Source organism: Apiospora marii, assembly GCF_038362585.1.
Source record: "Apiospora marii strain CBS 49790 chromosome Unknown utg000003l_segment0_segment0, whole genome shotgun sequence".
In the NCBI taxonomy this organism is placed as follows: domain Eukaryota; kingdom Fungi; phylum Ascomycota; class Sordariomycetes; order Amphisphaeriales; family Apiosporaceae; genus Apiospora; species Apiospora marii.
In genome coordinates, this window is record NW_027117374.1 from 6,644,217 (window position 1) to 6,670,793 (window position 26,577).

Consider the following 26,577-nt stretch of genomic DNA (forward strand, 5'->3'; position numbering starts at 1 on the left):
GTGGAACGAGCGAGGCTGAAGTGCCTTTCTTCGATTACCCAGAGCGTTGTACCATCTACTGTTTGGCATAAATACGTATCGTTGTGCTCCCAGACTCGACGAGACCATGACCGACCAAGACAAGCTTTCCGAAATGACTCTAAACAGTCCAGTGACAAAACGGCTTCTGCAGTACCTCCCTCCCAAACGTCGTCCAACCTCCCCTTATGACCCTGAACTGGTGAAGGTCTCACTTGCCCGAGATATCGTCTCAACGTATGACCACGTCTTTGACCGGTAAGCATAACACGGCCATGGAGCCTAACAAGGACAAATCGACTTTTCTGCTGACGTCGAAAGCTAGATATGTGAAAGAGCACAACCTCGATAAACTTGCCGCTCTTTTAGGTGCAAGAATGAAATCACGGCACACAATTGTTGATAAGTGGCCGTGTCGCTTGAAGCTACACCCTGGCCAGCCAGGCGCTCAGGCAGAGTTTGACAGCCTCATGACCGGAGGCGTTTCAAGCAAGGAATGTTACACGGAGTGGGAAAGAAGTCACTAGATTGAGACTTGAATCTTACAAGTCAGCATAGATGGAAGCAGGTGAGACTTGCTATCAAAAGATCGCCGAAGCGGGCAGACGCGCTTTGTCCTCACGTAGAATAGCTAGGATGCTTGGTTTTCATGTGTCATAATTTTAGCACGTGTGAAAGTGGATTGTACCAGAAAGGGGCTTCAGCGAAGGTGCTGTGATCTACGCCATGGCCAGCTGTAGCTTGACAAGCGTCTTTAGCCCATAAAGTGGATTATCGCTGGCATTTGAACACCAAGGCCATTCAACAAGGTTCTGCAGTGACTACGAAAGCTTGTGAAGTAATTTACTAGGCAATCCCGTATAGTTGCGAGAACCATAGGTCGGCATGGAAAGGACGACTTGAAGGCAAGTCGATGAAGTACCTCGAGCGAGGGAGAGCTAGCGACGCGGTAGTGGCCTGCACCTCCTAACCTGAGCGGGTAGACATCATCGAGCCGAGGAACGCGTTGAACAGCGAAATGGAAGACTCTGTGACGCAGCTGCAGATACTATATCCAGCGAAGCCGATAGGTATGGTGTTCATGTGGCAGTGAGCAGGTGGTCGTGTAATTGTGCCATCGCTGGCAGATGGCTCCGGGCAGATAGGCATAGGGCAGGTGACATCGTGCGAAGCCGGATCGACAGACTTTACCAGGGAAACGCGGGGAAGCTTCTTTTCCCTTTTGAAACGATCCAAAGGCGGGGTAGCTTACCTTCCTTTTTGGGCCATTTCTTGGCTGCCGTCAAAAGAAGGGCCTTTCGTTCCTTAAGACACAGTTATTTACAGTGTTCTGATTCATTCCGAAGCATGTTGGTTTTCGTTTTCTCGGCCAGCAAACAGCATGTCCTGTTGCTGCTCACAGCTTTCTCAATTTAATACCTCTTTAAGTCTCGCCGGAATTAAGTTGCTTGCAACACAACTGAGTTTTGCGAAAACACGATCAATCTGTTGGGCAACTTTCGTTGAGGATACCATGGTGCACCCATTCAGACATGCCTGCTCGAGTGGATCGCGACTTCCCGCAATCTTAATGTCGAAACCTTAGATAAGGGACTGCACACGTGAATGGAGGAAACCTGGCATAGTTGTGTCAAGAGGGCCGAGAAAACGAAGCCTACTGTCATTGGATTTGGCCAACATGGCCGGTCGAAACTGTGTGCCTCTACAGAAACCCATGGTAGCATCTTGTTTGGTGCTTGTTACAGTACGCCCCTGTATGCTGCCGGTGCGCCAACCTTCGGAGAGTTGAGCAGAGTAAGGATAAGTACCTTGGGCCCCCGAAAGTGAGCTGTTGTGTTGCAAAAGTAATCATCTCCTCTTTGCATTTCAACCAATTCTGGAATCAGATCGACAAACATGGCCAGAAGATACAAAAAAGCCGTCAAAGAAATAGCTCCACCCGAGTCTCTTCCAGCAATCGACGCTGATCCTCGGCCAACACTCTCGTAAGTCCCATCCGTGACATCCATTTCCATCCCATAATACTAAAGAGAACGAAGGCCATATGCAACCCATCATGTTGATGTGTACTTCGGTAACACCCGTGAAGCATTCAAGGTGCCGGAGATACTATTGAATAAATGCTCCAATCTGCCCCGTACTTGGGGGATCTACGACAGTGAGCGCCGTTTCGAACACATATCTGTGGACGTTGGCCATATCCTCATCCACTTTCTCTTCACGGACGTGTACCAATGCATAAAGCCGCAAGGATCCACTATACCCGAAATGCAGATCGCAGAGTTCACAAATTGTGTTCAAGCCTATGCCGTTGCTCAGATGTACAACTTGCCTTCCCTCGCCGAGCAGGCGCAGAAGGAGATCCGGCGACTCGGTGGCAGCATAACCGTGTCAAACGTCCTGGCTGCATTGAACACGGCATATCCCAATGGGACCACCGACATGTTTCTTAGTGGCTACTTGAGATCGCGGGTGAAGGCTCTGTTCGCAGACCCCGTAGCCATGGGAGCTATGACCAGCACTCCAGATGACGAGGACCGGCCAAAGTCAATCGTCGAAATTCTCTTCAAGACCATGGTGAAACTGCGACTCGAAGAGGATAGGGAGGAATGCGAGGAGCAAGGTGTGTAGTCCACGGGCATGAAGGAGGCATTGGCATTTGTGGGGCTGACTCTATCACGACAGATGGATCCGAGGGGATGACAGGTCCTGAGGCGTGTGATATCACAAAGCACCCGCACGATGAGGGGTTGGACGGGAACTTTAAGAACCCCAAATTTTCGCCCGTTCTTGAAGAACCATGTGCCGAGACCGAGTGTCCCCCTGAGCCATGTGCGGAGCCAGCATGGGTTGAGATCTCGGATCAACATTAAAAACAACAAGCGACACGCCCACATCTGAAACCTTCACTGGAGTTCAACAACATGGCTTTCTCAAGTGTGAGGTTTGGGAGTCAGGTGAACAGTGGTTTGATGAGTTTCTGTCGCCTAGATCTAAGGATGGGCGGAAGAAGAAGAAACCAGTACAGGTTATTGACGGGTGCTGCGGAAGGTTCGCAGACCACAGGGTATCGGGGACTTGGAAGCCATGTGTCCAGTGCTGCAGTTAGGTGCGCTCGCTTGACGAGGAAATAGAATACCGAGGGCGCCGATCTAGGGGTCGGGATAGCTAAGAAGATAAATTGCAACAGATGGCGAAGGATCATTTCCATGCAAGTACACTGCGGCAAGCTTGAAGCATAGTTGTGTGACAATCTATTGAGAGGGGGCAGTTCGCTTTGCCGTGTCCTACAACCCCATAAGCAGGAGGCGCATCACTGGGGAAACGAGCCAGGCATTGGTACTTCGACGTCAATATTGAGAGCTATATGTGGCTCTATTCGCCCTCATCACTTGTCAGCTTAACTGAGCCGATCCCGTACTTGTCCAATGAGGTCTCTCGAAAACTCATTCTGGCGAAGAAATACGTCTTGAAACGCAGAACAACTCCACAAATCCTCCAGATGACAAGCAGCGTATAGCGTAATCACCTCTCTCAAGGTCCGACCTCCAACTTCTACTTCGGATGTGTTCTCAAAGCTGTAATCTATGAGCCTCACAATGTCCTCTGCTCCTTGCTTAGTCAAGCGAAAGACGCACAGAGTGGCATGGAGTCTGAATAGCGTCAGCTGTTGGATCTCGGTGACAAGATTGTAATCCGCGAATACGTAGAGCTGCGCATGCGGCAGTAACGTATCTGAGCAATCGGAGTGGTTCTGGTCCTGTATGGGAGAAAAGCTAGGGTCTGTCTTGTCAAAACTAAGACACAGAAATCTGGCCCAAATCTCGTCTTTCTTGCTCGGCTGCGGTGCCTCCGATGCACCGATTTTCTTCTTCTTCTTCTTCGATTTTAGGCTTATTGCTCTTGCTCCCCATGCATCGTAGTTCCCCCAGAAGTCAATGGGAGGATCCGAAGTAGTTTGGTGGCCGACAGGCGTCTTTGGCCCAAGCTGAGATGGCGTGCGAGTACTCGAGATAGAGCAGTTTCCCGTGTAGGCGAACTCACAGAACCGAGCGAATGTGTGCTCATCCACATCTTCCAAGCGTGCGAGCCGTTCCCGCGCCTCCTTGAAGTCGCCGTGGTATAGGGTGTTGAAACGTTCCGAAACCCTAGTAAACGCAGCCTCGTGGACGGTGAATTCACGCTCAAGCGGCCCCACGAGGATCTGGAATGTTTCGGATGAGACAATACTAACGGGTCGTTAGAAACAAAAGAAAACGCTTTCTTTCTAGGTAAATGTACTTCTCGAATGGACTCGCCGCCATGGTCTTTCGGTGGATTGGTGGCAATTTTGAGACCTTCTAGACAGAGCAACAGCAACAGGACTTTGTTGGTTGACGATGCTTCAAGACTGTACAGGATCAGATCATGACCTCACTTCTGCTTACGTTGTGAGCCTGCTAGGTGGCCGGCTTCGGTACCAGTGCGCAGCTGTGAAGGAATTGCAGGCCTCGTAGTCGTGAGCATGAATTAGTAGCACTCCCACCTGGAGCAAAGCGGCTTGTCCCCTTTATGTAGTGACGCGGGGTTGGACAGGCTTTGGTGCATAGCAGAAGCTAGTGACGATTCAGCTAAAACGAGACTCGCCGACAAGGTTCACACATTATCTGCGTCTGACCTGCGAAGACCGCAGACTACCAACCTAACTTTCTTTCCAGGCTACAACAAGAGTGTACCTGCACATAAGCGGACACAGGAGCTAAAGTTAGATCTAATTAAGTTCATTCGGTGCAGGGCAGATGTGAAGTAACATGTCGTGGTGGTGCTTTAATCTGCTGTGCAGTCGATTGTGCGTTATAGGCAACACATGGTTGCGGCAGCATGACCAATTGAACTAGTTGGCGCAGTCACATGGGGGCGACATGCCGGTGTTCTTAATTTTAGCAAGCAGAGGCGCTGCGGACTCGACGTACATGGGTCAAAGTGGTAGCTGTCCCGATAATGACATGGCTTTCTGCTAGAATCACTCATGTCGATTGGGAAAAGAAGGAAATTTTCCTTTGTACACTTCGAATCCCGAACCCTTTGGATGGGCGGCAGGCATGGTTGCTGCGCGCCGGGAGGTTAACACCGACGACCCGTCGATCCCGCCTCTGCCATCTCGGATGCCATGCGCCGCCGTCCCTGTCTTCCTACGGCTCCAAAGGCGGGTCCTGGCCATTATGTCTAAGCGCATCCGACTATCCGCCGCTCTGCTAGCCAAGCTATGCGGCTCATTTGAGAATTTTGGGTGGGTATAGAATGCATAAGGCTGACCGTAGCCCTTCATGATTAAGCGATCAACTGCTGCGTTTCTACTACTGAGTCCCATGCCTAGGCGACAGGAATATTTAGCTCGGGGGGGTGGGGCAATCAGAAATTCATAATTTTTATCCATATAATATAAAAGGCAATGAGAAATGGATGATACCAAAACTTGACAAGACATAAACACCCTAGAGTCAGGTCTATCACCATTCTTGGCGCTGACCCCTTAGTCACTGCACAATATTCCTAATGGCACCCTAACATCATAATATCGTTGAATCTCGCGCTTGCGTTGCTCTGGGTTCCCCAATATATCCGTAGGTGCATCATGCGGCCACGCTTGATATTCTGGGCTAATGCCACCGCTGGGCCATGGGGTAAGCTCAGCGCAAGAGGCGCGGCCCGAGAAAGATACGCAATGAAAGGGGCTCCTGAATTACGGCGAATGACACTGTGTCGCGTTTTCCCTTGATTCAAACACTCTATAGGGGAAGCAGAATCAACTCGTGAGAGGCAAGGAAAGGTGCAAAATCGCTATGTTGTTTTTTCTTAGTTTGGGACAAGGAACATCCAGGCCTCGGTCGTTTAATCCTGCTGACTGACATGTCATTTGGCTCAAAAAGAAATAACCAACGCTCTGTGACGCCGAAGCCAAGAATAACGCGATGTCTTCATTGCATGTAAGACCCTGCAGTTGTGACCAAATCCTCTTGGGCCGACCCCAAGCTGACCCAAGCTGGCGGCTCAATTGAGCTGCCCGCATCTGCCAAATACGCTGGCGGAACCCAATATAGCGAAACAATATACAATCTGGTGGGGGGAGGTAAAAGTACGGCAACAGGATACTATTTAGAACCTGCAGAAACAGCTGCACGCCTCCTTTCTCCGGGAATGTTGCTATCACTTCCGCGTCCTGCACCCTGTACGTACAAGCGCTTGACTGCGTACCCCGGAAAGAAATATGTCAATATGCATGGTAGATTATTCAATACCCATAATGGGGGTGCATTTGCTCGCATGTAAGGAAGGGTGATTACGTGTAGATGTGGGGTTCTTTCGCAGATTTGAAGGCGTTGTGGCCTTTTATTACGATCGTATGGCTTGTTAAAGACGCCTTTCGATGTTTGACGCGTGATGTGGATTTGCTAGTATAGCGAATTACAGTCCTGTTGATCCCGGAGCGTCTCCATATGGCCTCTATGGTTCCCCAGCTGCCTTTTGAACAAAAATGACCGCCTGACTTCGTAGCTAATGAGAGGCCAAGAAGCAGACATGGGGCAATCTGCAGGTCGCTCCGTTGAGAATAGCGAAATATATCTGTCCGAAAACCTCTCTACCGGAGTCTCTGCTACCACCACGTGCGCATACCGACGTATAGTTTCAGCGCATTTTACGTGGTATTCCGAGTCTTGTATTTTTCAAATGGAATATCCGATGGAATCCATATAGAAATAAGGCTTGAGGCCTTTTTGCAGATTGAATCGCTACCAACCGACCAACGGACTCCCAGGAGGCAACCTCTAAGTACATCAAGGGAGGTCAATGAGGATGGCCATGTAGTGTACAAATCAACATTTGAGCGGTAGTGACGTCAGATGATTGAATCCCTATTTCAGTCGGCCAGAGGGTACAGAGGCTCATCCTAGAAAGTGGTGACTTCTGGCAGTATGGTATATGTGAAGCTTCCTTAATGCGTTTCCGGTCAATCTCCGATGTATGTCGACCAATCATAGGCCGAGTAGAGTCTTGAACACGTTCGAGCCGATGGCCTCAATACCCTGCTTTGTGAACAGCATACACTGAGCCACACATAATGCTGCCTCAGTCAAGATCTGGATGATTGTCGGACCATCAGGTTAGATCAGCGACACCATGCATGGGATGTTGGGAAGCATGCATTTCAGTACAAGCATGTGTACAATTGCAGGTGCGGTGCGGAATTGATTCGCATGACTGTGTATGTGCGTATGTGACTGTGTTCGGCTGGTGGTTGGCTGTAGGTAATCCCCCTTGTGATGGACGTGTAGAATCCTTGCTGTTACTCATTCCGAGTTGCACCTAGTAGAGGAGATCAACGATTTGCCATACCGAGCTAATCGCGCCTTGGACCAGATTTGGTATGACTCCCGCCAGTAAGATTCTAGCACGTGCCATTGGGGTAAGTGGAACTAGCGCAGGACTCGATACTTCCAAACAAGATGTACTGCAAATTGGAAAACCCCACCAACAGTGTCTGCACCCATGCCTTATTTCCACGGGGTTTGCTCGAAGCTCAGGAGATATTGTTATTGTCGAAGTATTCGGGTACGGTGGGTAGGTAGGCAAACCCCGAAAAGCCAGGCAGGCCTGCTTTCAAGTTTGCCCACCAGCTTGCTTTGTGTACAAACTTCTGTAGTAGTAGATGCTGGTCGATACTTATCCATTAATACATAAATGCTTGAAAACCTACATGACATCAATCCGTCTTCCCAGTCCCGAACATTTTCGTTAACTAGTCCCGTTCGACCCTCAGAATCCCAATCATTAACTTATACCAATTTCCATAATTTACGACACGAGAGGCCGACTCACACGCCAACATACACACAGTGCTGATGACCATGGGCTTCTGTCAGCAAACATCGGGCCACCTGACCTCCGAGCTTCCACAAAGCCCAATGGGCACTAGTTGCGACTTTTCACTAAACGCCTGCATCACATCTTCCTGCCAACATAAATCCCAGCAATTCTTCAACTTGTCTACGGAAAAACAAGACACTGTCATCAAATTGGAGGATATCGGGCACCCGCAGTCATGGAAGTCCTTCTCTTTCGTAAGTTCTCTATTCCATGCTGGATAATCAGGCATATGGATGTCGTGGCTAACCTGTTGTCTCCCCACCTTCTCTTCCCTATAGACCTCAAATTCCGGGATCAGTGAGACCCTCGAGCCTATAGCACTCTCACCAACACGGAGACCGTCGTCAACAGCTCACTCTGCCAGCAAGAAGCCTCGGCAGGACAGAGGTCGGTCAGGCTCTTCGGGGGGCTCCACCGACATCAGCCGCGAGAAGAACCGCATCGCCGCCAGCAAGTGCCGGAGGAAGAAGAAGGACGAGGAGCACGTGCTCGGAGAGCGCCGACGCATACTGCACATCCAGAACGCCATCCTCGTGGAATCAGCGGCGTCACTACGCGCCGAAGTCCTATCGCTGAAACACGAGATCCTCCGCCATGGGACGTGCGACTTCCAGCCGATCAACTCTTACATCGCAACTGCCGCCGCGAGAGTAGGATGAGTTCAACAGCGAAGCCTTTTTTCTTCTTTCCATCCATCTTCCTACTTATGTTGTATTACTTCTGTCTCAACTCCATTTTCCGCCTTGTCGCCGGGTCGAATTGTAAGGCGATATAAACTTTGCTCTTGGTTGGAACGTAGTAAAACATGAGGAGGTTGGCTTTCTTCGATTTAACAGGATATAAAATTACATGTAAAGCTGTGTTAGAAGTTCATGTGCAGGTCATGGTGTGGTCTAGCACGAGGACGTCACGAGGACTGAGCATCAGCCTGTCTAGTTAGAGATACTTTGAAACCAAGGTCAGACCCATCCCAGCGGGTCGAACCGTTAGCCCAGCTTCTGCTCTTCAAAATCTGCTTAACATGAATAAATTATTGCGCGTCCAGTAAGGTTGGCGAGTTGGTTCTGATACTGTACTGTAGCAAGGTGCTTTCTAACAATCTGCACTAGTATCTAATCCACCGTATCTACTCTTCTGACTCTATACATATGTGACGAGGCTAACTGTGACAGTAGTTTACAGGCTCTATATGTGGATAATGGGAGCAGGTGCATAGTAATATACGTCGGGTCAATTTCGTACTTAGCATCCCCATGTGCTGAGCATGTAGTCTAGATGCAGCGCTTAGTGAGTGGCAAGGGCAATCGTGTCTCGAAACGGAAGTGATGCGGGTTGGCATCATCATATCCTTGCGCAGGGGGGAAGCTTTGGTCGTCAAGAAACCACATAACCGGATACCTGCGCTTCGCGACGAGACGTTCTCCATCACGGTATCCCTCGGCTCATTGGAGATCAGTAGCGTTTTGGCGATCGTCGCATGCGGGTATGGACTTTGCCAATTCTGTCTCGAGAAGACTGCCATGCAGCCCAATCACATCGGAACGCCCAAGCGGTAGTACGACGAGTGCGTACCAACCCTGTCCACGCCAGCCAGAACGTCAGTATCCAAGATACGCCTTCCCCTCAAGAGGATGAGTAATAATTTCACCGTCGTTCTCTTCAGACCACTCCACTTCGGTACTCAGCCTGGATGCATCGCCTATCACCTCCTGTTCTCGTGGCGCTGACTGTGGCTGAGAAATGATCTGGGATGGGGTGGGCTTTTTGTTCGAGTCCGGTTTGAGGGGTTTATAACCAGCGTCCAACGCTTGGATAACCGCTGTGTTGTTCTGCTGTGCCTTCGTCGCAATTTGATACACGGAGCCCCAACGTCTGAATGGCCAAAGACCACGAATCGGCATCCTTCAAAATGTGGATGTCTTGGTGCCTCTTGGGCTCCTGGTGCCCTGCTGCCCGCCCATGTCTCGCAGCCCCATGAAGGGGATTTTGATTGAAATGCAGCCCGTGATCGTCACACCGTAATAAGTACCACCGATCGCTTTCTGGTGGGTATTGTATGATCATATGCTTGTGCAGTGCGAATCCACCCTGGAACACATCATCAAAATCGACGGTGTACGGTTCTTCAGTCGCCGCCGCCGTCTTTTTTTTCTTCTGTACGTGCCCGGAGGCCGCTCCAGGACCTTCCTCATAACGTTGTCGATCCCGTTTCATGCGGTTGTTGACCGGAGTATTGTCTGTAACGGTCCGGCGACCAGGCTGGGATGATAACCCTCTCGCAGCCGCCCTTGTATTCTTCGTAGAGGAATCGGACGAAGGGCGAGTCGGGCTGGCCGTCGCAGGGATGGGAGAGTAACAACGAGGGGGTTTGCTTACGCGACCAGTACGTGTTGCACCTGGCTGATTGTTTGTAGGTCTTGGTATATCCACCTCTACAACACTGGACCGTGACAAGTTGACTTGACGTGAGGCCACCTGCACATTTTCAATCAATGTGTCATTCGATGTTGGTAAAGGATTCGGTAAGGATTGCGAACCAGGAATGACGGCAATATCGCAAAGCTTGTGGTTAACGTCAGATTCACCTGTATACTGGAATGTGCTGTCTGAGAACAACGAAAGGAAACAAAGGGTTTCAAATGAGGTTACTTACCATAGGTCGCAAGAGTGGCTCAAACCAGTCTTGTCAGCTTCGTACCCCGCGCTGAGTTGCGCGAGTTCTGCCTGTAGAGCCTCGTACTTGGTGTCAACCATGCGTAGCTCTTGAGCGATCCTATTCTTCTGTTCCTGAAGCTCTTCCGCTTTTTTCGCAAGGCTACCCTTCTTCTCCTCGTACGTCGCCTTGAGAACTCGCCTTCGGTTATAGTTCTCCAACAGGGCTGCAGTCAAAGGCGAGTCTTCGCGGTCGCAATCGGGCATCTTTGCTGAAGGGTCGAATTTGCGAGGTTTATAGGCTGCTGCTCGCTAAATGACAAGCGTGGAGTGCTTGAAAGGCTTCATCCAGCAAGGGATGAACTTCAATGCGGTGCACAGCCAAGGCAGGCTTATATATATGCGGTCTTCGGTGAAAAGTACACCCAACAATTAACCTAGCAAAGGTGCGTGCTGAATTGAAGCATGCCTTACTCGATGAACACTACCATTTCTAAACCCAAATCGTGTAGGATGCACGCGACTCAATCTTCCAGATCGTCGGGACCAATGAACTTCGTCATCGAGCCTTTCCTGCTTAACAGAGGTCAGGATATACATGCTGGCTTTAGCGCTTAATAGGAATAACAAGGCTTGCTAGTAGTCGGCGTCTACAGTGGCAGTTGGAAGTTACTCGGCCTAACAACCTAAATAAGAGACGACAGTCGCACGTGTTTGGCAAATGTCTTTTTTCCTTGTTTGAGCCAGTTCAGGCTGCCTGTCGTGAACGGGTCCGAACTAGTCCGAACCAAGAAGCACTTCCTGATTGGGAAATCGGTAGCTTCGCAAGATGATCAACTCGTAACTGGAGGTTTGAGTATTGTACTGTCAAATCCAGGTCCAGCGTCCGGCAACGAGGTAGTGCGGGGTATCTGTACAGCGGACAAAGGCCAAATTCTGTCCCAACACCGGCTGCAATCCAGAAACGGCCGTTACCGGACGCTGGATCTGGTTTTCAAGGACTGTACGGTGTCCAGTGGAATATGGTTACCTTGGCAGGGCTGTTGGGGACAGTCGAGTGCTCGACTCACGACCGTCGAGTCAGCAACAGCCTGGGCATGGGCGCACCACGAGCAAGCACGCAAGCCGCTTCAAGATTCCTGTATCGTTCCCGACCTTGTCCTACTAACTGATTCGTACCCTCTCAGCGTCTACCGTGGCAGCTGGAAGCGACTCGGCCAAGTTGCGCAGAGCCTGAGGATCGAATTTGCATCCGCTCAGCCAGAGACGCAGAACGAGAGCCAGCAGTCGCATACTGTACTGTAGGTTTGGCAAATGTCTTTTTCTTTTGCTTGGGCTAGCTCAGTCCTTACGACATACTCCCAGCGTTCGAGGGCAGCCGAAATGCATCTGGTCATACTCGTACGTAGTCCCGGAGTAGCACGGGGTCACTGTACGCCCAACCTCCCGTACTGTTGTTCTGGTTCGTACTTTCCCGTATCTCTGGGTAAAGCACACTCATTTTGTTTCGTTTCCTGATGCTACCGAAAGCTACTCTGATATTCCAGGCTTCGTATCTCGAGGTCCAGTCTCCAGAAGTGACCAGCGCAATACAGTACAGTATCCAACCTGCCTTTTAAGGGTTGCTCATTTTGCGAGGCTACTGATTTCTCGATTAGGAAGTGCTTCTTGGCAACCGGTCCAGCCATGTTGCGTCTAATCCCACGCCGGCGTGGGATTGGTCCGGTACATACGTACAGTCACTAGCGAAACCTACGTCCTCTCTTCACTCTTCAATAGTTTCCGTTTTAGACCCTTTTTGCAGGGGTAGCTGTTGACACCATGTACCCCGCCATGCTCACAGGTACAGAGACGATTTCTGCCTTTGCTTCTCTTTCCCATGCACATCTATAGATCGAATGCAATGCTCTTGAATTGATTTATCCCCGACGAGAGAAGCTGCTGACAGGTGGTATATGCTCTACCTGGCGCTGCAATCGGTCTTGTAAGCGTCTGCAAACAGACGTTTTGACAGAAATTGGTCAGCGTTACTGTAATAACTCAACGCCAAAAACGACGTTGACCGGATTCTGTCAAAACATCTGTTTGTAGACGCTTACCGGGACGATTTCAGTGCCATAAGGAAAGCATACGACTGCCAACAGTTTCTAGCTCTAGCCCTCGTTGAGCATAAGTACCCCAAGAGTATAGTAATTGATTTATGGAGGTACAAGTGAAGGAGTAACAAAAAGGAAGAGAATGGCGATATACCTGGGAGCATGGCGGGGTACATAATGTCAGCAGCTACCCCGCCAGAGTGGATCCCGAACGGGAACTTATCAGAGTGGAAAGAGGATAGGTTTCGCTAGTGACTGTACCAACGAGTACTATCACATGTATTAGGGTCGAAGATAGTTCCAAGGGGGTTTACTTCCCAGCAGTTATGGGGTTGGATTCTCCCGGATACACAGAGTCCCGGGCTTGGCGCTTATTACATGATACTCAATGCTTTGATATTTATCTTCACTTACATTGCATTAATCAATGTTTTATTCTTCTTAATATAACCGTGTAACTGCGTGCACACTCTACTCTGCAACCTAATTCGCAACCCATAATATATGTATCCATTGTCTACAGCACAAAGTTGCAACAAAACCCCATCGATCTGCCTGCCGACTTACGAACGATGACAATATGGACTTCGACCAGCAAATGCTTGACTGCCTTGCTTATGAGCTTCCGCAAAGTACAATGGGTACTATTTGCGAGGCTTTATGCATAATAGCTCCCTGCAAACGTGAACCCCAGCAATTATACGAACGAGGTGCTGACTCTGTTCCTTTGCTCCGCACACGAGAGCAACCAAATGCTACTCCTGGAATCTGGGCCCAGGCTTCCGGATTGCGGACGCAGAGCTCACATGCATACAAAAAGCCCTACAAATTGCCCGATCATGGAACGCTCCCTGCTACATCTTTACCGACAGCCAGGTCCGCTCCGGCAGACGCAAGGAACTAGCTATCTGGCCAGGCAAGTGAACAGCATTGCAGAATCTCTCCAACATCCTGTCCAGCTCCATTGGTGCCCGGCGCACTGTGGGATCTGGGGCAACGAGATTGCCGACACGAAGAAGGGGCTTGAGAAGCCCCTCCCACGACACGATCGGCAAGACAAGCTCGTGTCCCTCAGCTGGTTGAAGAGCCAGATCCACCAAAAGGTGAAAGAAAGATGGAAGCAGCTGTGTGGGACCTCGAAGAACAGAATGAAGACCACGGCCGACGCGTTCACGGCCTGGGGAAGCAGTACCGATTGCTGACTAGAAAGCCGCCGAAGTTTGCAATGAAGCCCTTTGACTACTCTGGATTTCCTCGGAGTGTCACGTCCGCGTATATCCAGATACGCACAGGCATAGGACACATAGCAACCTACTTACACCTCATAGGGAAAACTGACTCAGACGTCTGTAGGTATTGCGGCAGAACGAGGCAGACGACAACACATCTCCTACTCTACTATCGGCACTTCAGCAGGCAGCGACAGCAGCTACGGAGGCAGCTTATGGGGCTCCCTCTCACGACTAGCGTTCTTTTTACCGCCATGCGTGGAAGGGGAGCTCTGCTCTCGTTTCTACGGGAAACAAAGCTTCCCTTTTGCTAACTACAACGAACAGGCTGCGCATGGACAGCAAGTTGAGCGATGGAATTTCCGGATTTTACTCTCCTGGGTTTAAAGGAGCAAGCCCTCTTCAGGGTTAGGTTTGTCATAGTGTCTGTCATAGCTAGATAGCTGCATACGGACAATAAACTTGATTCAAAAAAAAAAAAAAGTGCCTCCAAGGCAAGCGCGAAACTGAAGCCTCTACTTAAAATTTTGAATTCTCGGCGGAAAAGCTGCGTGTATTGATGTGGATAAATTCTTGCGCAGTCCAGGGAGATTGATCCTAATGGCGTTAGGTCGCGGACTGGCTCTACGCTAATGGCAGGTGTCAGTCAGTTGTACTGGCGATGTCGCGAGCCTGGATTTGTCCGAGAAAAAGCACGCTCAGTCGGGCATCGCCGCCCAGAAAGCCGTCTGATCATTTTCTAGCAGATAGTCTTTCAAAAAAGGGTATCTTAGTGAGCTTCTTCCGACAGCTGGTGCAAGCGTTGGGAGTTACGACGCTGACCCTTATTGATCTGAGTATCGATACCATGTTCGTAGGATGCTATTTGCTGATGGGGTCTCTTCGACTTAGAAATATTGTCTCAGGTCGCTCTGCTCGCAATTTGGGATGCGTTTATTTCCGTCTGAGGATCAGCAGTCCATTTGCAAACCCGAGCTAGTACGAAAATGATGTTGTCGTTTGATACTAGGTTGGTGAAGCGGACAATACGTCGCTTGATGACGTTAAAGACACGAAGCTGAGTATTTGCCGACCGCACAATGACATCATCAAGGTTCCCCTGAATCACTAAATTTTGATTTCGAAGCTTCTACAGAACTACAACACAAATCACTCAACTTGCCTATCCACAGGCTCTCGTCGAATCCATCAACAGGCACTTATAGCAGCTCAATTTACTGCGCATATATATCAAAATGTCCGGCAACGCCACAAACTCGGTACAGGACAAACACGGCGAGCCAATCCAAGAGGGCGATCATGTATACACACCAATCCGGGGAGGACGGCATGAAGGAGAGGTAGAAAAGCTTGTTACGTCGGATCAGGAGGCTAAGAAGGAAGGAGTCAAGAACCCACCCAAGGTCAGAATTTACCGACTCCATTCCAAATACGGTGACAAGCTTTGCGAGACGGAGATATGCTGAACTATCAAACAATAGGTGCTATTTACCGACCAAAAGGGAAAGGATGTTGCGCACAACCCTGAGACGTTGGAGCGTCAACAAAGTTAGCCGGATGAGTGTAGGAGCTCGCGGGAAGTTGCTACCTATATCAGGGCTGGCAAAATTGAAGAGCCAAATGTCAAATGCGTTTAAAGCATCAAATAATCAGAACAAGCAGGTTCGATGAATAGCAATCTGCCAGAGTGTCTGAGAGTTTTGTGTGCATGTGTGAGAGAGAGGCCGCCCGTCAATGCATCTAGTTCAGCGCAAGTCGTTCTACCGACATCGAAACCAGGTTCCTGCAGCAAACCCAAAGACTCACGGGCTGGTTGTCGCAGGTGAAAGCCCTGTTTGAGTGATTCGTCCCCGTCGTCGACGCCGATCTCTTGGGCGACACGTTTTTCGACCAGGTATAAGGCTCGAGACAGGAAGTATCGGAGTAAGTTAGGCCATACGCAGACACGACAACTCTTGGTGCGGGATCGTGTTGCCTCCCCTGGCATTGTATGTGCCGACCGGTGGTGCTCCATTCGATGATGCGTGCAGGTCGGTCGTGGCATGCCTGTCATACTGGTCTTGGAGGACAGGTAGCTTCGTTGGCCTCAAGGAGCCACTGTGTGCTGGTGTGCTTCGGGTTCGATGGTCATTCGAAACAGTGAATAACAACCGTGGTCGCTGTGCTGTCGTCTCTCTTGCAACACAGAAATGACGGTCGCCCAACTAGCATTCTTCGTAGCAATTGTTGTCATGCTGCCGTGCCCAAGTCGGAGCTTGTCGCCGCTCCTGTTGTGCTCGCTGCCATGCTGTGTCGGAGCGCAGCTCATGTTGTCGGTCGTCACACGTACACTATGCAGTGTGTCGTTGTCGCGTTTCGGGAGGATCGTCATTACCGTGACTATTCAATCATGTCGGATAGAAGCTAGCCATAACATTTGTTGCTGTTTTGAACTCTGCCTCCAGTGGAACGAGAAGCAAGGCCCCACTTAGCACAGCCGCTTTCGCCTGTGGTGACGAGAACAGCCACCCCCTAAACCACGCTTCGTCCCCCTCCAATAGCTAGCTACACGCTTTTGGCTGAGTTAAACAATAATAGCTTGCATGCAGTCACAGTCGCAATAATCAACCATCAATACAGGCAGTAAACCTTCATTTTCGATATTCTATCGACAATTTTACAGCAGGTTTTATGATGTGGCCCGGAAATGGCGAAGATGTTATAGTTGTATTCATAAGCGGTGACAACCTTGACAGATGATTTTGGAAACTCCGAGACTAAAACACAGATAAAAAAGGTCATGTTCAGCGAGGATGTGATGCCCCTGATGATTGATTAGTTCCGGTCCGTACCACCGTAGTCTCTCATTGTACCCTTTTCGAAGTGCACCGATTCCGAATGGAACCAGAATCATCCAGTAACATATAGTATTGTATTTTTGCTGTTTAAGCTTGACAGTCGATACCAGCCGATCAGCGGAAAGCACCATTGAGCCCGCCCGTCTATGAGCCTGACCCATACAGCGATGTTGACCGATTGCCATGTACCTCGCGGAAAAGAAAATCCAGGAACCGCTGGGGATGCGACGAGGATTGATGTGTCAGCGCGTTCGCCAGTAATCGCATACATCCTAATGTGAGCTTCGGAGACAGATGGCTCGCCCCAGTGGGGTTTCCTTTTGCGATATAGGGACGGTACGCAACCCCCGGGGAAATGAACCCCTAAGCGTTTTCAAGGAATCTTTACGGACGGGCGATGCAGAACCGGGCCCTGGCGTCAGGATTACGTTGGCATGTTACATTTACATGCTAACGTATGCAGCTTCTACCGTCATTAAGACGCGGTCGGTACTTGTTGTGTGACTTGAGCTGCCAAGCTGGGGCAGTGGCAGCCATTAAAATGCTACATGTTAGTTCAGAGCAGCCCGAATCTGGAATTGGTTGCCTCATTTGTTCTTACTGCATATGCCGTGAGAGAACGTGGGGTTGGTTGCATAACGTCGTAGCATGGAGACCCGCTGCCGGCCTCTGATTAGTCGAGCGTTCCGTGCCAACATGAATTGCTGTGCCATCATCCAAGGAGTGGTTGCTCCTCTCCCACCGGGCGACTGAGGTTTTACCAAAGCGGATGAAACCGTGTTGTTCTGGTCGAGCTGGCGTCGTAAGTCGTCGATTCCTTCATGGAGGCTGTCCTTAGACTGGCGTAACGGGGCTTCATAGGCGCAATTGGCTACCCGCGCTCACTGCATCTGGCGCAAGGATGTCTCCGTCGCACTAAAGTAGCAAGTAACAGAACGCAACAGACGACCTTCGAACAAAGAAAAGGGTATCTTGGCGCGCTTGTTTAGTCCAAAGCTTAAAAGTTACGAGGCTGGAACCATGACTTTCTAGGCATGGCTTTTGAGAGGACAGTAGCTAGGTAGGGATGAGACAGACAATTCTAATCAGGCGGGGCACCGCTACTACTGGAACCTAGTTAGGACGTGGCTCCAGAACCCATTGTGGTCAGAAGTCAGAAGGATTTCTGGCCCAGCTTTTGTCGCTGCCCCAGGAGGTTGAGGCGGGGTTGGTTCTCAATGGCGCGGGGTCGCGAAGCGGCTCTACGCTAATTGATGGTAGGGACCTGACCCATTACACTAGTAGCGCTAGTGCGCCAAAGGTAGTGTTCTAGTGCATCTTACAGCAGTAGAGACGAACAGAACTCAGAACCGGTGCTAAGTCGCAATGTCGCCGATTGAATTCTGCCGACACATAAACGGGCCCAGAAGCATGGAGTCAGTAGCACGTCGGAACCGTCCAGTGTCTAATTAGCTTCGCCAGAAGCAGCGCCTAGCGGTCAAGGGCTGTTCACGCGGGAGTGGAAGCGGTAGTGGGACAGTTCGGGTGTGAGGGGATTTGGCGGCGGCTATAGATAAACCGCTTCTCATGAGAAGCGCCCAAAATCCGAAATGATATACTGCTGGCCGCATTCGATGCAAGCCCTTATATCTCCTCCGCGCAATATCCGCTCTCAGTCAGATATTGTCAATTCGACTCTTCCACCGCATGGCTATTACCATAAAATCCAGGTTAGCTTCCGTTATTCAATCTAATGAGGTAGAGTAGGGTGCCAAACAGGGTCCCAACACCATGTATGGGCATAGCAATTGGCCATTGTACGCTGCAGGGCCCTTGGTTCCGTCTCTAGATTGCAGCTCTTTAATGACTTAGTACAGATGTTCAGGTGTATAATACATAACTCATCTCTAGTTGACTTGCATTGAGGTGGGAAAGGCTTGCTACAAGCAGCCTAGGTCCAGCCAGGACGAGCTAGCGATAGTCTTTTGCCTGCTAAACTTATTTAAGGTTGTTTTGAGCTTCCTGAGGCACACTCGAGGCCTTGGAACGCAGCAAATGGCCATTCGCTGAGTTATATTCAGCCGAATTTGGCCTCTGTCAAAGGCAGATTACAGGTGTACTCTAAAAACGCTCGTTACGTGTTGTACAGATACCCCGCTCTATCCTTATTGCCCATAATCCAGGATACGAATACAGACGCTGAACCTTGATTTCATTGTACTGACAGTCAAGGCGCCGCTTCAGCTGCCGAGGATAGGATGCTGGACACTTGAAGAATGGCCTTCAAGCTGACCTGCTGGGAAACGCTACTAACACACGGGATCCCGAACAGGAACGTGCTGGTGGAAATGGAGTGACCAACTAAAAATAGGGCATGCAAGGGCTTTGGGTGACAAGTAAGCGATTCAAGAATGTACCGTAGATTAGCGATAGTTGCCCTGTCGGCTTCGCCGCCCGGGCATTATTAAATTGTGTGTGACTGTACTACAAGTTGCCCTTCGTCCGGAATTTCGCGTTTGACCACAAGCGTAAGTGATGGCCAGTACCTCAACTGGAAAGCCCGGCTCCGCGCCTGACAATCTAACCCACAATATAGTCGCGCTGGCATCTACTGCTGCTGCTTTCATCACAGCATCCGGCCGTCTTGGTGGTGGCAGAGGACAGCACCTTCGCATCTACAACTCTAATAACGCTGAAAGTAAATGACAGTTTAACGCTTTCACCGCCTGTTCTAAGACTGCTACTGCGACCCCTTTTTCATTTGGAGCAGTAGCAATGGATCACAGCCTTGACTTTGTCGTAGTGCTCCCGGTCATCAAAGACCTGTCCATGGTCCAATGCATTGAACCATAGCAGCTCGATCCCATCCTTCTCGAGGTGGCAGTAGCCCGCTGACGGCTGCACGTCGTCCAGCGCCCCGTCGGTTTCTTCTGTCCGACCTGATGAATGTTTATCCAGCCCCGGAAGCCAATCCTCATTGCCGGCAAGATACCGCGCCACGGATAATGTGTCCACAATCAAATCCCGGCCGGCCAAACACACGGCCACGTTGCGCTTCTGCTGCTGCTGTGATTTTCCTGTGTCCCGTCGGACGACGGCGGCCCCATTTCCGTTGGTATCCATCGCCAGGCCATTAGTCGTCTTCTTCTTCGTGACCAGCTCCTCCTTCCAGATGATGTTCTGCTTCCAGTGAAAGTGCCGTCCCAACGCGTGCGCCGTGCCCGGGTCTGTGCTGGCGAAGTACCATAGCTGCCACTCATTCGCCCCTTCCGGTCGGCGCCGCGTGAAGTTGTAGGCGACGTCGGGCATGTGCAACAAGATCGTAACGGGGTCGATTAGCACCACGGAATCGACGCGGGCGCTGAACTCTTCCGAATGCAGCATGTGCGTCGCAAGCGCGGACCCGTACGAGTGCGTTATCAACACGAACTGCTCCCACCCCTAGGTGCGCGGCCAGGACCCGCCGCATCTCGTTCAGGAAGTCCAGCTTGCCCAGGGGCGCCTCAGTCAACCGAAACGAGACTGGCATGACCTCCAGGGCGATGATGCCGACCTGTCCCTCACTTCCGTCGCCGTCGTCGCCATGGCCACTTTTGGCGGATGGGAGGCCCACGTTGGCAAGGAAGTTGGCGTACGTCCACAGCCCGACCCCGATACCGTGCAGGAACACGATGGGCTCCTTGCCCGGGCCGGCGGTGTGCGGGCGGACCCAGTAGCTCAGCTCGTCCGAGGCGGACCGGCTGCGCGCGAAGAAGCTCTGCATCCGCGGCGGCAGGACGTAGGCGAACTTGGATGCCGGCAGGGAGTGGTACTCGAATCCGCGCCACGCGAGCTGGATGTGGGTGCCCATATCCACGATGCCCATCAGCACGTACCAGATGAAGCTCCGGTACCGCGTTTCGATGTCGTCAAACGTCAGCCGCAGGCTCTGCGCGGCGCCCCGGCCGGGCGTCAGCTCGTGGCCCAGCCGCTGCTCGATGAGGTCGAGGTACCCGGCGCACTCGTCGGCCTCGTCCTCGGATTCGGCACCCGGCCGGCGGTCGAAGAAGGCCCAGAGCACGAAGTCGCGCACGTTGTCGCGGCGAATCTCCGAAGGGTCGGCACCCAGGAACCAGAGGCGCAGATACCGGTCAAAGTCGGGCACGTTGTCGTTGCACTTCAAGAACAGGGCCCGCCGGTCGACAGGTGACAGCGGCGGCGGGTGGTCCGCCTCGTCACGCAGCCGCCGCGTGTAGGGCAGCCAGAGGAATACGGCGTATATGAGGTCCAGCAAAACATATCCGATGGCGGTTTTGCTCGCGGGGTGCTTCAGCGCAGTCCAGCCCCCCGTCGCCGTGGCGAGAGCCAGGCCGGCTAGGAGGATCGGGGTCCCGTACTGCAGGAGGATGATGCAGAGGCGTATGAACAGCAGCTCACGCAAGGAGGTGCCAAGCATAATGGCGGCGAAGAAATGGTTGTAACAGAGGGTGGTGATGGTATGGCTCTCGCCTCAAATATGGCGGCAACGGGGTGTGGATGGGTATGCAAGTCCGGCATTTGGTGTATCTTGGTTCAGCTGCATGGTTTCAGCCCGAGAATAAGTGCGAGCGCCCACAACGCTGTGGTTAAGTATAGTAAGAGATCGTCAGCAAGATTGAACACTGCCTTACGCTCACTCATCAAATTCGGTTACAATACAAAAAACATATCTTGAAATTTCACCTCGGTCTACAGTGAAATTCCTTGCATGTGAAATGAGCATATCAATTTCCATCTTGGTTCCTATCTTCTGCATGACTTTGCGATGACGTGTGTCGCTGACTGACAGTGCGTGGCTGACCATGCTTATCATGGCGGAACGGAAATTTCAATCCTTTCTCTGCCCGACGAAATCCCAACGTTAACATTAGTCCTCAACAAAATTAAAACAGAAAGGAAAAGAAGAAGAAATAAGCCCACCAGATTGATTAATCCCCAATAAAATAAATATATGAACTTTTTTCTGTCTGATTTATAGACTGATCACATGTGGCAGATCAGCCTGCAAACTGCTGATGACGACTCACCTCACCTTAAATCCTGGATTCCGGGGTCTTGCGCTAACATGATTGGCCTGCTCCATCCAAACCAGGATAGAACCCCCGAGGCTAGTGTCAATATCACTTCATTCCTCGGCCTCCCACGTGCTTTTCAAAGTCAATGCTGGTAGGGAGGGTCTTCGGGTCGATTCAATTGACAATGTTGGGACTCCACGACGGAAGCATCCGTCGTCGGTCGGCAGTGGTACATTTGGCGGCTTACTACAACCAACGCGCTTCAAGCGTCTCCCAACTACAACTGTGCTTCCAGTACGGCCAACGATGTCGTTGTTTCGGCCCTAGTCTCTATGATGAGCTCGAGTTGGGTGAAACTCACCAGGTCAGCTGCTGATCCGAGTCCAGAACCCATGTTGGCAAGGTAAATTTCGGGCTCAGCTTCTCTTCGGCGTGTCTTGACGAGGATAAGTACTTGCGCAGTCCTGGAAGATGGGGCAGTTGGCCCTAATGACGCGGGGTCGCGAACCGACTCTACGCTAATGATGGTGCTTCCACGGTGCCTGGACCGCTAGTTGCACTAGTGCTACTTTGCTACGGCGCCACCCGGCTTTAACCACTAAGAAGCACCAACACTGTCTGTTATGGATTACTTTCCAAGTATGACGATATCATTAGACTTTCCTTATTTTCGTCCAGAGTAGCTGATTGTGCTCCGTACCTTTGTCATTTGCCAATCGGAGTTCCACCTAGCACAGCCACTAGTTATTGCCACACTACAATCGGCAATATATGTCTGAGCCTTTAAGGGTCATGCAAGGGACTGACTGAAGTTGCGTCGCCGTTATGAAGAACTGCTATCAGAACATATAGACAGTTCTTGTCTCAATCCACCTTTGCCCAGCGTGCTGCCTTCGGTGATGACTTAATCAACTATACCGCTGCCTGCCACGTAGGGATTAATTCGGATTTGGTTGAAACTTACCGTATCGGCAACTTCCACAGCTCCGGCTACTATTTTGTTCAAGGTCCTTCAGTGTCGCTGTTCGTGAACAGTGCCACAGCAAGCTCCCATGTTTCGACAAAGGTCAGCACTCTTATTTTGGCTCAACTCTTGAAAGGGGCACAAGCCACAGCTTCAATCTGGCGAACCGGCACCACCCTAATCTTTGGACTGGGGAAGGTCCGAACAGGCGAGGGCACGGGGCTCCCTTGTTCTGTGATTTGCGCAGCACAACTCAAAACGTTGTCGCTTCGACGGCGCGGTCTTCGCCTTCCTCGGATTTGGGAATGTACATACTGACTCCTTTTGCGCCTACTACAGAAGCAGTTCGCAGAAGCCTGGCGATGACCTTCTCGCCAACTTCCGACAGCAATTTCCTGTGGTAGTTCCGGGCCAGGCGTCCACAACAGCGCCCGCGCAAAGCACAACTGCAGCAGACCACTCTTCCTTGCCTGGCGGTATTCATCATGTAGGCGGGTATGTTCCTCCCAATCTCTTCTTCATACCTACATTTCTCCTTACTATCGTGCGCCTTGTTTTCGCGGGATGTAGTCGTGTTCGCCAATGCCTGTCGCATTTTGTGTATGACCTTTGCGATTGGTTCTGCGCTCCAAATCAGCACAAACTCGGGCCGTCAGGCAGACGCATTCCGCAACAGCAGAAGTAGAACCTGTTGTCTCGTGTCTTAATGCTTTATTTCAACATCTTCAGTTTTTGTGCATTTTGGTAACTTGGGCAACCCCCCTCCCCCGCCCCTCTCATGTTCATCCGAAACTAACTTTAAACACCGTTCTGTAGCCATGGTTTAGTACATGAAGCCTTCCGAGACCATGACCCGACGCCGCGGGCGACTGCTGAACGATGGAGATCCACACTGTCGCTGCTGGATCCCAGCTCGTTCTCATTCGCTACCTTCGCGAACCAACCGCCTAGCTATTGCACCCTGACGCCTGGCGGAACCAACACCATCTACCATCCCCAGGCTGGTGACCTGCACGCACCTACCCTCGGCCTGAGAATGGGGCTCGGGACGCCCTTGTCCTTGCCCACAAGCGAAGGGGGCATGCACTCTGGCGCCAGGCCCATGATGGACATGAGCAGCTTCCACCATGCGATTCAACCGCACCAATTCCAGCCCTTCAACCCGCTCATCCAACCCGCGCCAGCACAGTCTTCGTTTGCGCCCTCCTCGTTTATACATCAGAACACAGGATACGAGAGCATGGACCATGACGGACCTCCTCTTAAGTCCGACGCGAAGGAGCGTATGGTCTCCTTGGATCCGAACTTCCACTCTCAATCTCCTCCTATGATGGGTTTCCAGCCAAGGCATTTCGGCTTACCCATGTCACATGCGCTTCCAACGTCTGCTGAGAAGTTTCGATTCCACGTTACTCTTAATGCGCCTACCGCCATGATCAAACACGCGGATGAGATCCCCCTCACATACCTTAATAAGGGCCAGGCTTACTCGCTATCGGTTGCGGATACCGCCTCAACGCTTCCCATTATTCCTGGTACTCGATACAGGACGTTTGTGCGCATCTCGTTCGTTGACGAGCAACAACGCCAAAAGCCTGGGGTTTGCTGCAGTCTCTGGAAGGAGCGACGCGGCACTAATGAAGCCCATCAACGCGGCGGCAAACTGCAGGCAGTAGAGTACGTCGACGCGGGTCAACCGGCCGAGGGAGACGACAAACGGACCCGGGTAGAACTCGACACCGCTTCCTTTGACGGTTTCTCCGTCGTTTGGACACCAGGCAACAACGGTACTGCGGAGTGCAGCCTCGCTGTTCGCTTCAACTTTCTTTCGACTGACTTCAGTCACTCGAAGGGTATCAAAGGTATTCCCGTTCGTCTTTGCGCCAAGACGGTGATGTTGGGACCCTATGGATCCTCGCCAACGTCTGATGCCGACAAGGAAATCTATTTCTGCAAAATGAAGCTGTTCCGTGACCACGGTGCGGAGCGCAGGCTTTCGAACGATGCCGCCCATGTCAAGAAGGGCATTGATAAGGTGAAGCAGCAAGTCGCGCAAGCGGAGAGCGGGATGAAGGATTTCGGCAAGAGGAAGCGTGGCGGTGCATCTCAAGTGAAGGCACAAGAGAGCCCACGCCCAGGCAAGACCCCGAAGCACAAGAGGACGTGGTCCATGTCATCCGCAAGCTCAACAGGAAGCGTAGACGGTGGCGGTCGGCCACCGCTCGAGGAAGATTTCCATTTCAAACTTCAGACATTGCAGGATATGCTCACCAGCACGCGGCCGGTCAGTGTCCTCTACCAACGCGGAGAGGAAACGGGTGACCCGGATCTTCACCCAGTGAGCATTGCTGGAGAGTCAACAAATCTTACCAAGGTTGTGTCGAAAGATAACTGGCAAATCAGAAGTGGAAGAAGCTCGGCGGCCAACTCGCTGCTTGTATCGCCCTCGCCGAGCTCCATGTCGCTTCAATCACAAACTTCCGCCGCCGGTGGTCCTGCTCCATGGAACGAACTCCAAGGCACTAAGTCTCGATCGCCTGGGAGACGCTTGTCCGACCAGCCTACCAAAGTTAACAAGGTGGACGAATCTGGAAACATCAGCGGTTGGATCGAGGCTTTGGGAGTGGACCCGACTTACAAAGCCCCCCCAGAGCGACAGATCAAGCCTATTGCTTGCTTCTACGTGGCCAGGAATGAAGCAGTAACTGCCAACCAGGAGAAGTGTTACCGCGCAGTGTATCTATCGAAAACAGCTTGGGGTTCGGCCCAAGAGGATTTGGTCACAACTGCAGGGTCGTGCATGCAATGATGACATCGCGTTATTCTTGGCTTCGGCGTCACAGAGCGTTGATTATTTCTTTTTGAGCCAAATGACATGTCAGTCAGCAGGATTAAACGACCGAGGCCTGGATGTTCCTTGTCCCAAACTAAGAAAAAACAACACAGCAATTTTGCACCTTTCCTTGCCTCTCACGAGTTGATTCTGCTCCCCCTATAGAGGGTTTGAATCAAGGGAAAGCGCGACACAGTAGTGACCCAGAATCGGAGACTCTGCGGTTATTATCTCTTCAGGGGGGTGTCTCCATGCAAAGGCTCAAAGTGCTGTGGCCACCAGCGACCTGAGGACGTCGACCATCTCGATGCGGTATTCCTTGCAACGTGCCACAAAGAATTCGATATCCAAGCCATAGAGGGTGCCGATTAACCGTGAAAGTAATGGATTCGTAGTTTCCTTGGGCTGATCCAGCGCCCGGCTAAACAAGCTAAGCGAGGCGCACGCGTCAGCAATTGAGTCCTCGATCACTTCGAGCTCGGCGCTAATGTTGTTCCTACTAGGACCGAGACTGCCTGTTTTGATAGGACCATAATCCTCGCGCGCAATCTCGATAGCAAGCAGCCTTTTCCTGGGGACGAGGTTCTCATGACTGAGGGTGAACGTGTGAGTCGGGTCTGCCACTCTCGTGCAATGGTGTAGCTCGTCCACTTTCTGAAGAGCTTCATGAAGGCGGCCGACTAGCGTGATGTTCTCGCTACGTAATCGTCTGAGCTGGCGCTCTCTCAAGTGAGGATCTTGTTCGAACGACGGTCCGTCCTCGTTATGAGGCACGTCAGCAGGCATTTGGGAAGGTCCTTCTGCGATACGGATACGCTTGGACGGTTGATACGATCGACCAGAGTCTCTTGTTCGTTTCCGTGTCTTCGGCAACGTATGATCCAAGGCTCGATCCGTGGGCGTTGCGTCGACTCACGCCAACTCACGCAAGATCTGCATGGAAAACCAGCGCGCCCCCTCCGGGGCCCTGCTGCAAAAGTTGAGCATCTCATCTCCGCACTTATCTTCGATTAGTATATCTCGCGAATGGC

The 26,577-nt window shown here is 51.4% G+C and overlaps 7 protein-coding genes across 7 annotated transcripts; 4 read left to right on the top strand and 3 right to left on the bottom strand.

The window, feature by feature from the left end:
• Positions 1-1,914: 1,914 nt before the first annotated feature.
• On the top strand, positions 1,915-2,891 carry PG985_005591 (uncharacterized protein; the record flags this gene model as incomplete). Its single annotated transcript, XM_066825360.1, has 3 exons — positions 1,915-2,003; positions 2,058-2,641; positions 2,704-2,891. The coding sequence occupies 3 exons, from the start codon at positions 1,915-1,917 to the stop codon at positions 2,889-2,891; spliced, it is 861 nt and encodes a 286-aa protein (XP_066688520.1).
• Positions 2,892-3,418: 527 nt separating this feature from the next.
• On the bottom strand, positions 3,419-4,322 carry PG985_005592 (uncharacterized protein; the record flags this gene model as incomplete). Its single annotated transcript, XM_066825361.1, has 2 exons — positions 3,419-4,247; positions 4,300-4,322. The coding sequence occupies 2 exons, from the start codon at positions 4,320-4,322 to the stop codon at positions 3,419-3,421; spliced, it is 852 nt and encodes a 283-aa protein (XP_066688521.1).
• Positions 4,323-8,098: 3,776 nt separating this feature from the next.
• On the top strand, positions 8,099-8,582 carry PG985_005593 (uncharacterized protein; the record flags this gene model as incomplete). Its single annotated transcript, XM_066825362.1, has 2 exons — positions 8,099-8,117; positions 8,275-8,582. 2 exons carry the CDS (start codon positions 8,099-8,101, stop codon positions 8,580-8,582), a joined length of 327 nt encoding a protein of 108 aa, XP_066688522.1.
• Positions 8,583-9,521: 939 nt separating this feature from the next.
• Positions 9,522-10,842, bottom strand: PG985_005594 (uncharacterized protein; the record flags this gene model as incomplete). The annotated part of the gene is made up of 3 exons (XM_066825363.1): positions 9,522-9,825; positions 9,953-10,210; positions 10,577-10,842. The coding sequence occupies 3 exons, from the start codon at positions 10,840-10,842 to the stop codon at positions 9,522-9,524; spliced, it is 828 nt and encodes a 275-aa protein (XP_066688523.1).
• A 4,293-nt stretch (positions 10,843-15,135) lies between these two features.
• On the top strand, positions 15,136-15,453 carry PG985_005595 (uncharacterized protein; the record flags this gene model as incomplete). The annotated part of the gene is made up of 2 exons (XM_066825364.1): positions 15,136-15,303; positions 15,382-15,453. 2 exons carry the CDS (start codon positions 15,136-15,138, stop codon positions 15,451-15,453), a joined length of 240 nt encoding a protein of 79 aa, XP_066688524.1.
• A 4,020-nt stretch (positions 15,454-19,473) lies between these two features.
• Positions 19,474-21,151, bottom strand: PG985_005596 (alpha beta hydrolase fold family protein; the record flags this gene model as incomplete). The annotated part of the gene is given in 2 exon segments (XM_066825365.1): positions 19,474-20,145; positions 20,156-21,151. 2 exon segments carry the CDS (start codon positions 21,149-21,151, stop codon positions 19,474-19,476), a joined length of 1,668 nt encoding a protein of 555 aa, XP_066688525.1.
• Positions 21,152-22,372: 1,221 nt separating this feature from the next.
• On the top strand, positions 22,373-25,522 carry PG985_005597 (uncharacterized protein; the record flags this gene model as incomplete). Its single annotated transcript, XM_066825366.1, has 4 exons — positions 22,373-22,388; positions 22,757-22,911; positions 22,961-23,208; positions 23,530-25,522. The coding sequence occupies 4 exons, from the start codon at positions 22,373-22,375 to the stop codon at positions 25,520-25,522; spliced, it is 2,412 nt and encodes an 803-aa protein (XP_066688526.1).
• Between the last annotated feature and the right edge of the window lie 1,055 nt (positions 25,523-26,577).